Raw genomic sequence first — 10062 nt, forward strand, 5'->3', positions numbered from 1 at the left:
AGGTTGACAATGGTGCGCGGTGGTCCGGTGGTAGCAGATAAACCAAAGAGAAATTGAGGAAGGTTGTGGGTGGGTTAGGGTAGAGGATAAATGTTTGTGGTGGTGGGCTCATTTTTTGTTTTTTATTTACTTTTTTATTTTTGTTTTAAATTGTTAATAACAAACAAATCAAAAAACATGTAAAAAAGAGACAAAAAGAATAAAAGTCATTTTATGTTCGTTAGGAACAACTATCCGAGAGAAAAAAAAAACATTATATGGACGATCCGAGTTAATTTTAAAAAATAAAGATTATATCTGCAATTTGACACTCGGACGAGGGACAAATTATGTAATTTACTATTTAATATTAGGTTGATTTTATACTCTCCAAAATGGCTAAAGGAATCAAGTTAGAAACTTGCCCCTTCTTACCAACACAAACCTTTGCAAACTCATTAAAACCTTTCAAGAACGAGTTACTTAATTACCTTTCTACCCTCTAAGAAAACCATCTTTCCATTAATACCCATAAATTTGTATATAGTAAAGATTCACCTCTAAATGATCATATACTATGTGATCTATAAGATGTAAGCATATCAATGATCACTAAACCACTACTGAATTCTATCGGGTGTCACCCAATTTGCATCATGATCCGTGGATCCAATACCAACTGACTTGTAATAGTCTCTTTCTGCCTTGGCTACACGATCTTGAAACATCTTCCACTCATTCTTACACCTCTCTCTCACCTACCACCAAAAAAAAAAGTCAACACCAAAAAGTCAAACATGTTCCAAAAACATTGTCAACATGCATATGTGATAGAGCAAGATTCGTTGCATACCCCTTCCCATGGTGCTTTTCCGTTCTCTTCTTTTCCCTACAACCAGAAGAAGAGAAGGGTAAAATTGTCATTTCAAGTTGAGAAAATTTAAGTTAGACTTGGACAGAATGGTAAAATTGACATTACTATACTTCATATTGTTCATTTAGTCCAAAAAAGAGACAGTTTTTGTTCATACAACATTTTGGAGGATGATGGTGCTCCCCTAGCCCTCTCACAAGCTAACAAGGGCAATTTCGGAAATTTGCTTCTTACCTGATTTCCAAGTGAAGGCACGCCTTGATGAGTAATCCATTGTGCATCTACAACTCCAATCCTTTCGTATGCAGGCTATTTCATTAGAAAACAAAAAAAAGTCATATGTTTATATGAATAATGCATTAAGGTTTCTTGAAAGACATGCAATGATATGATGTAATCAGTATTACCTCAATACATTTTCTGAGAGCAAAGTCAAGACCCCATCCATGAACCAAATCATTCTACATTCATAAACGAAGTTAATAAAATTAATAATTATTTTATATTGATAATGGAAATAACTGAATTTAACAAGAAAAAAGTTTTTAATGATAGTTTATGCCATAATATACTTGAATTAAATGCCACACACAACGCCAAGCTTCTCTAGAAAATACAGGAGCCATGATCTCTACAAACCTGTATCCACAACTAGTAAGGTCAGAAATTTTCACGGTAAAATTACTAATTTGCCCTTGTTACAAAGAGTTTGTACATACGCTGCACATGGAGGCAAATGTGGATCACTACACCACCCCGGTTTTTCCTCAGTTTCTCTACAAAAAAAGTTTTATTTTTAACATAAAAATCAATTCAAATTCATACAAAAAGGTTCCATTTATGTAAAATATATATATATATATATATATATATATATATATATATATAAATGGTGAAAGCATTGACTTACTTATGAACTTCAAGATCTTCTCTTCTCTTAGTCATCTGCCATGTCAAACCCTTACTACTAGGATCCAAACCAGGCTGTGATATCTCCAATTTATGCTTCTTCACAAGTTTAATATATCTAAAAACATAAAGATTCAAACAACCCATCAAAGTCAAACATTGACTAATCAAAACACAACAATTTTTCCATCAACACTACTCACTCTTCAGCATCAAAATTCTCGACTCCAAGATCTTCATCCCAGATAAATATGAAGTCGTATGGAGCAACAATGTCAGGATGCAGAAATCTTTTCGCATACCACCTTCAATGTCAACAAAAAGTCAACAAAAAAGTCAACTATAAGTTATATAAGTTATATAACTAATAAAACAATCATATATTGAAGTAATATTTGTTAGTTGTTACCATTTTGTTTGCTTTGGAACACTTATGTGAATAGCTCGTTTTGACCACTCGAATTCATTCCATTCGGTTGTCCGGCCATCATAATGGAAGAGAAGGACAGTAAAGTTGTCTGAGAACTGTACAAGCAACCACCATTAGGGCGGAGATAGGCGGCAGGAGGTGGTGGAGGTAAAAAAACAGAGAGAGTTTGACCTTTTTGACCGCTTGGTCAATGTTGTCTTTCTGATTATAACCAACTGTGAAAGTCACAAGATACTTTGGTTTGAATGTTAAATCCTGCAAATAAAGATCTCATTAGAGATTACCAAAAATTCAATGAGTTTTTGAAAAAGAAAAGATGAAAAAGACGAATCTAACCTCACTTGGTGTGCCATATAATCTTCGGGGAAAGAAGTCTGATTCAGAAGCAAGTATTGCTGGAGGTAATCTTTCTGCACCTCGGGGATTAGATGAAACATAAATCTGCATATATAATTTATGAAATTTAAAGAAAAACATAAATAATCAATATTATAGCCAATGAAAAGAATGTATAGTTGTATACCAATGAAGGATCATCAATTTTTCTAGCATCAGTTGACACGTTGTCCCTTGTAACTGAAATCACATTTAAGATTGTTTGTGTAGAACGCCCCGAATTTTTGTCTCCAAGATACGTATCAATTGGAGGTATGAGTTTAAGCTATCAATTTTAAATCATTAAAGAGTCAAACTTTTGATTTTGGTAATTGAAATTACTAACTTCCAAATGCGTATTTTACACGGATTCTTTCCAAGTCTAATCTAGAACACAGTTCAATTCAAATACAAGTTGACAATTTTGTGTATAAGTGAATAACTCTTAACCGTTTTTTAAATCAAATATAACTCGTTTGACCCTTAAAAGTCAAACTCGTATCAAAAAGTATATTTACCTTTGGTGGTGAAAAAGCAGGAAATGATACTCCAATGAAGAACCCAAAAACAATACCAACTATGATTGTTACAATTGCTCTCATACACTCATTTGGTTTTCTGAAAATCGCATCATTCACAAACAAGTTAAACATGATAAATTTCATCAAAGAGTTTCTAAGTATCAACTTTTTTTGGAAAATGACACAAACCTATGACCCCTTCTTTTATATTCTTCAGATTTCATAGTGACAAGACAAATTAAACTCCAAAATTAGCTTGCATTCTGCGGTTAAACCAAAGAAGCCACTCAGTAAATGACAAAAAAAGACAGCTTACATCAGCAAAACAATATTTTTTTTCATATGCCACAAGTCCACAACAACAATCAAGAAACCGTTTTGGAAGCTACAAGATTTTTAATCCACAATAAAATAACAACAAAAAGACAGTTGTTTGTAGTTTTGAGGATTTATTTAGACTTTAGACAAAAGTTTTATGGTTTTTTACCCCTTCAAGAAGTCATGAACTACCAAAAAAAAAAGTAGATGATCAAAGCAAATCATGAACCCGAATTCAATAACTTGAATTTTTGTTCATCTTTTAACCCAAATACTTGTGTCTATGAACAAGAGAAAGATTGATCATTAAAGATCCTTACAAGAAGAAAGAATCCCAGAAAAACCTAAATGTAATCTTGGACTTAATTCTTTAACGAAATTTTACACAAAAACAAACCAAATAAGATTGCATACAAGACGCAATATATGATTTTCTCCTTCGGTTTCTCCATAGACGCAACCAACTTTGACAAATTGACGAATTTTAAACAATTTACATATCAAAATTGAAATTTACCCAACACACAGAATAGCAAACATCACAAATAAAAATAAAAACAAAAAAACGAAATGATTAGAGTAAAATAATGTACCGCAAACTATAAAAGGATTCAGAAACCCTAGTTCTTGGGTATGGAGAATCAGAGGAAAACACCTCGATTTGCTTACATTTATATCACAGTATTAATTACTTCAATCATTAAAAAAAACCTTTCCTGCAGTATATATCACCTGTTTCATTCACTCATATGGCTAAAAACATACGTATACACACATAAGCAAGCGACTTTTGCATAAAAGAGTACCTGAAAACTGCTTTTGCGAAAGAAAAAAACAAAACCCCAGAAATATTTCGAGGAAACCAAATGTGGGTTTAACAACTCTTATCTTGAAGATTTCGTGAATCAAAAGTTCGTATGAGAAACGTGATTGTGGGAAACGAGTGCTCCTCGTGAAGTTCTTCAGCACAAAAATGTGGGATTCAATGATTGTTACTGAAGAACTTAGGCGCTTCCGTCGTGTTTGAGTTTTTGGAAAAATACTTATTGAGTTTTGAAGGATCCTCGCTAATGAATAATGATAAAGACAAATCAAATTGGTTTGAATTATCAAAGGTAAAATCATTAATATAAAATGCGTAAAAGGAATTTTCTTAATTAAATAGTTTATTTCCCCACCATTATTAGGATATAATTTAGACGACTAAGTTTTACAATTTTTTAAATGATCTTTCTTTCTGATTATTCTTAACAGGATACAGTGTCTTTTGTATTGGATTATCCTACGTACTCTTTTGAATAATATTTTAGTAATTCTATTAGTAATTATTAGAGAACATGAAGAACGTTAATTGTGGTTTATGAAGTTCCCTAATAATAAATAAATTAGTGTGACATGATATAAAATCATTTGTTATGTAGTTTATAGTTAGTTGATTTCGATGATATTAAACATGAATTGTTTGAAATGATAATTAAGTATTTAAGTTATGTACAGTTTGTTTCGTTGAAAGAGACTATTATCTCGTATCAATATTTGAAAATATCCTAAATATATCGAAATTTTGAAATTCTATTATTTGTTATTTATATTTGAATTTAGTTATATATAAAATTCTGAAGTTTCATAAGATTTTGAAGCATAAAAAAAACACCTTATACCATTTTGAAAAATACAAAAAACAAACTTTTTTATAATTTTTAAAATAAAGTTATTGTTAGTGTAGCTCAACTAACTTATCATTTCAAATCCTATTGGCTTTTTTTTTTTTCTAAATGTATAATCTTGATTTTTATGGTTTTAAAATATCTTTTTTCCTAAAATGAATGGATCACTCGGTAAATTCCTTCCTCAAACTTTCATATCATTTAATGAAATTGTCACGTCACATATTAGTATGGGACACTAAATGACTATTTTTCTTCCTTTTCTTTATTTCTTATATCTTATCAAACTGTGCATTTTACTTTATCTCTCATAAACGCTCTCATTATCTATTCTCACAATCGATCATCAGGTTTCGTTAACAATGAAGTTCTACATGAAGGTTAATCTTCACTTCGAATGTAGTTTTACAATGTACCATATTATATATGTTACAAGGTTGGTCTTCACCCCCGCCTCATTAGCCACTGATTTCACTTGTTCATGACCAGAATAATTGACACAACAACAATCGCCACCGCACCCAAGAAAAATGGTATCACTTGAAATTTCCTTGGTAACCATGAACTTCATGATATAGATAGATGAATTAGGTCTTGGAAATGACAAAGTCTCGTCTACAACCCACTTTCACATTTTGTATTTCAACATCTGTCCCCATCAGTTTTCCTTCCCAGCCACAGTCACAGATAATGGAGTGGAGATCATTTACTGTAAGGCGTTTTCTCAAATTTATAAACTTTGGTGATAGTGGTGGAGCCTCCATTGTCGATTAATGCACTTCATGTTTTCAGTGGGTAATGTTTGGCTGAAAAAGGAAGAATAGTTTCAGAGTTATGTTTCTTTAATGTCCATATGAGTATGATTTTATACGAGGGAGGACCACTACTCACCTTGGGATCCAAGGTTCAATGAGTAGGCAGCCACGACAACTAATGGGTGGAAGAATAAGAAGCGTGTCATCAAGCTTCCTTCCTACCTGTCATGTCATGTCAGAGACAACCAATTAAAACGTGTAAAAATTTCAAGTTAACCAGTAAAAGTGTAGTTCATACTTCATACCTTCATGATGAAAAAAAAAAAAAAAAAAAAAAAAAAAACGCCTTTTAAAGTAGAAATGGTAAATTCGCTGTAACAATAACCATATGAAATAGAGTAAATTTCACGAATGGTCCCTATGGTTTAAGGTAATTTGCGTATTTGATCCCTAACTTATTTTTTTAATTCGAAAGATCCTTGTGTTTGTTTTTGTTAAGTGCATGGTTTCTATATTACCTAAAAAGACTATTTTGTCAATGATTTTTTAATTTATTTAAATAAACACACCCTCAACCTCACTCCCTCATCTTACCTTACGTACCTTACTATTTTTCTCTATTTAAATAATAGTCTTTTTAGGTAAGACAATGATCAGATGTGTAACAAAAACAAACAGTAGAGACTTTCTAAGTTAAAAAGATAAATTAAGGACCAAACGTGCAAATTACCCCAAACTATAGGGACCACTCGTGTATTTTACTCTATGAAATGTTTAATTTTAGCTTTATCTTAAAAAAAATCTTTAGATTTCTGGGTATTAGGGTGAACGGAATGGAAAGGCGGGCTGCAAAATTTTTGGGTAGTATCGGTGGGTTACCATTCCTTCCAAGCAAGCGGTTTATGTGGGTTTGGAAAAATTAGTTTGAGCGGCTTTTAGAAACCGCAAGAAACTTTATCAATTTGCTTCGTAGGGTCACGCATCTCTTTTTTCATTTAATTTTCGAAGAAAAAAAAGCATAGCATGCATATATTACAATTCAAGCAATAATCATTTGTGCATTATGCATCAAAACTTTTATCAAAACAATTTTATATGTTTTTTGATTATTTTCTAAATTAGTTTGTATATTTTTAATATTTTGTAATTTAGTTTTGTATAATTTTTATTAGTTTGTGTTTATTTTAAAATAAAAAATTAAGTGGGTTGGAAAAGATAGGATTTCCATGTGTTGTGGGTTGAGAAAGATGAAAGAAAGATGAGAGAGAAATGCTGATATGGCACTGATATGGCAGTGGGTTGAGTGGGTTGGGAGGATGGGACTCTCTCCACCCTTAGAGCATCAAGATTGATAAGTTACTCTAAAAAAAGCTAAAATATTATATTTCTATTAAATTAATTTAAACAAAATTATCATAAATTTTCCATTCATGGAGAATTTTTCAAAAATTCTTTTCAATTAAATAAACGATTATCAATTTCGTAATACATTTTTATAAAAATCTTTCATCTAATTTATTACTTTTTTGGCATACACTATATTTTTAAAAAATAAAACATTATTTAACAAAGACATTAATGAACTATATAAACAAATTACAATACGGAAATGAAAATGATAATTATATTAGGTTGTTGATGTTTGTGAGGTCCAAAGACATTTTATGGTAACATAACGCACAATGCTAGTATAGAATGTAGTCTTTTCTTCGTCCTTGTTTTTCATTTGAATTGGTTGTAATTTTTACATGCTTTTTGTAAATATCATTTTAACAAAAACCTTTAATTAGACTCGACTTTTCCTTCAAATTTGGTAAAAATGTAACAATCCTTAGGACATTTCTTGTTGAGGTCAGTAAAGTCTATATACATGTGTAAAAAACCGTCAACGTTCTTGACCGTATTGGGTTTGCAATCCCGACAACAAACAGTGATTTATTTAAGATTTACGTCTTAAGAAGTTTGTTGACTTCAAAATTAATTATCTCACTTTGGTTTCCGACTTGACTTATTTTCTTTTGTTTGATCGTGCTATAAGGTCTTGTGGTATACATACCACGAATGGAATCGTTGTCTAGTTGGCCACGATAACGGATCGTGCACACCACCCCGACGTTTCGTGGTCAGACGTGGTCGTGCTTCTTCGTGCTCCCGACGACGGATTCAAACAAACAATGTGATTGGTTGTGGGTTTTTTGGCCATTGAACGGCTATTTTGGTCATTTCCTTTTTTTTTTCAAACTCAATTCACTATATATAAATAAATCTTTTATTATACCAAAACTTACACCTCATTCTATTCTCTAAAACCACAAAACACATACACATGGATTCCACAATACATATAGAATTTTTAAAAAGTTTTGACTCAGATGATAACGTAGAATTCGTCGAGACATTCTTCAACGTTGTGCAATACATTTACGACGAAGAAACTTCGAATGCAGCTCGTACAAGGGCGGTCATCAATCGTGATCGCAAAGCCGCACACGACTTATTGGTACATGATTACTTTGCCAATAATTGTCTTTATAATGACGACTCGTTCGAACGTCGTTTTCCATCTGAATAATGTTATATTTTTACGTATTAATAATGCTTTAGAATCTCGTTATGATTTTTTCAAACAAAAACCCAACGCTAGAGGAAGAATGAGTTTCAGTAGTATTCAAAAATGTGTGGCTTCTCTTAGGTATTTGAGATACGGTATAGCATGTGATGCATCTGACGAATACTTGAAAGTATCTGAGAGGACCGCAGTTGAATGTGTAGATTGGTTTCTGCATGTCTTTATGAGGTTTTTCACGAAGAATATTTGCGCAAACCTACTCAACGTGATATTGAGAGATTATATTCGGCTCATGAAGAGAGACATGGATTTCCGGGTATGCTTGGCAGTCTAGATTGTACACATGTGGCTTGGGAAAAATTTCCAACTGCATGGCGTGGTCAGTTCACTCGAGGAGATATAGGTGAATCAACTATCATCCTAGAAGTTGTTGCATCTCAAGAATTATGGATATGACATGCCTTTTTTTGGAGTAGCGGGGTCTAACAACGACCTTAATGTTCTTGGCCAGTCTCCACTTTTCAACGATATTTGTGGACCGACAAAGCACCTGATATGACGTTCACAGTGAACGGGCACGCATACAAATACGGTTACTACATTGGCGATGGGATATACCCGGATTATTCTACATTGATGAAGGCATACTCAGTTCCTCGAAGTGAAAAGGCAAAAAATTTTACAAAAAAACAGGAATCGATGAGAAAGGATATCGAGAGGGCATTTGGAGTCCTTAAGCAGACATGGCATGTAGTGAAATATGCTACACGACTCTAGGATAAAGAAAGAATTAAACGAATGGTCCTAGCATATATTATAATGCATAATATGATTATTAAAGATGAAGGTCGAGCGATTTGCACGTATGATCTGAACGACGTTGTCGTTCCAATTGAGGAGTTCGTACCCGGAACGAATGTTTTTTTAGAGCGAGTTGTTGAAATTCATAACAGTGAAACGTGTTTCAATCTTCGAGAAGATGTCGCGGATCATTTGTACCAACGTAGCATGAACGACGATTATGATTTTTATATGTATGTTTGTTTGTTTTAAATAATGTAATGTTTTTTTTTTCTAGATTAACTAAGTAATGTAGTTTGAAGTTGTTATTTTATTTTTATAATTAATGAAAAAATAGTTTAAAAAAATGAATGTTTTTTAATTATAAAAAATGTAATTTTATTGTATTTTTGAATTAAAAAAAAAAAAGATAAAAATAATGATGTGGAGTGGTATATTAGTGATAGGTATCAAATGTTAGTTGTAGTAGAATGTGGTGTTGATGTGACACCCACTATATATATAATATGTGATGAGTATAATGGCTAAAACATATTGTTGAGAATATGTTTGATAATATCCCGTGAGATTCGCACAAATATTAAATAGTTCCCCTGCAAAAACATCTTAGATATGTTCGTAGGGATTTTTCCAACTTATATCACGTATCGGGTGGAAAAATTTGTTAATCCAAACAGCAAAAAGGTCCTCGTATATAAATCATTTATAATTTATAATTTCTTCGTGACACTACTCTTCCAACCGGGTTAATTTAAAGATGTGCATCATATAAATTATTTATGATTTCTCCCTCAACCTAATATTCCAACCTGGTTCATTTATTGTTACTCGTGATTACGTCTTAGTGTCATAATCTACATTGTA

At 32.2% G+C, this 10062-nt stretch overlaps 1 protein-coding gene across 3 annotated transcripts; it reads right to left on the reverse strand.

Moving 5' to 3' along the window:
* Positions 1-482: 482 nt before the first annotated feature.
* Positions 483-4491, reverse strand: LOC145012321 (uncharacterized). Of its 3 annotated transcripts, XM_078971115.1 has the most exons (16): positions 4213-4491; positions 4000-4122; positions 3278-3351; positions 3086-3185; positions 2716-2853; positions 2529-2633; positions 2364-2447; positions 2172-2287; positions 1966-2067; positions 1764-1880; positions 1573-1629; positions 1426-1492; positions 1261-1314; positions 1088-1162; positions 833-868; positions 483-737 (listed from the first exon to the last, which is right to left on the reverse strand). In XM_078971115.1, exons 3-16 carry the CDS (start codon positions 3310-3312, stop codon positions 600-602), a joined length of 1224 nt encoding a protein of 407 aa, XP_078827241.1. In that variant the 5' UTR covers positions 3313-3351; positions 4000-4122; positions 4213-4491; the 3' UTR covers positions 483-599. The 3 variants fall into 3 exon arrangements, with proteins under 3 accessions (XP_078827241.1, XP_078827240.1, XP_078827242.1); XM_078971114.1 differs by lacking the exon at positions 4000-4122; XM_078971116.1 differs by lacking the exon at positions 4213-4491 and having other exon boundaries at positions 4000-4138.
* Between the last annotated feature and the right edge of the window lie 5571 nt (positions 4492-10062).

The sequence above is a fragment of the Lactuca saligna genome, chromosome 8 (genome assembly GCF_052625555.1).
Source record: "Lactuca saligna cultivar CGN05327 chromosome 8, ASM5262555v1, whole genome shotgun sequence".
Taxonomy (NCBI): Eukaryota; Viridiplantae; Streptophyta; class Magnoliopsida; order Asterales; family Asteraceae; genus Lactuca; species Lactuca saligna.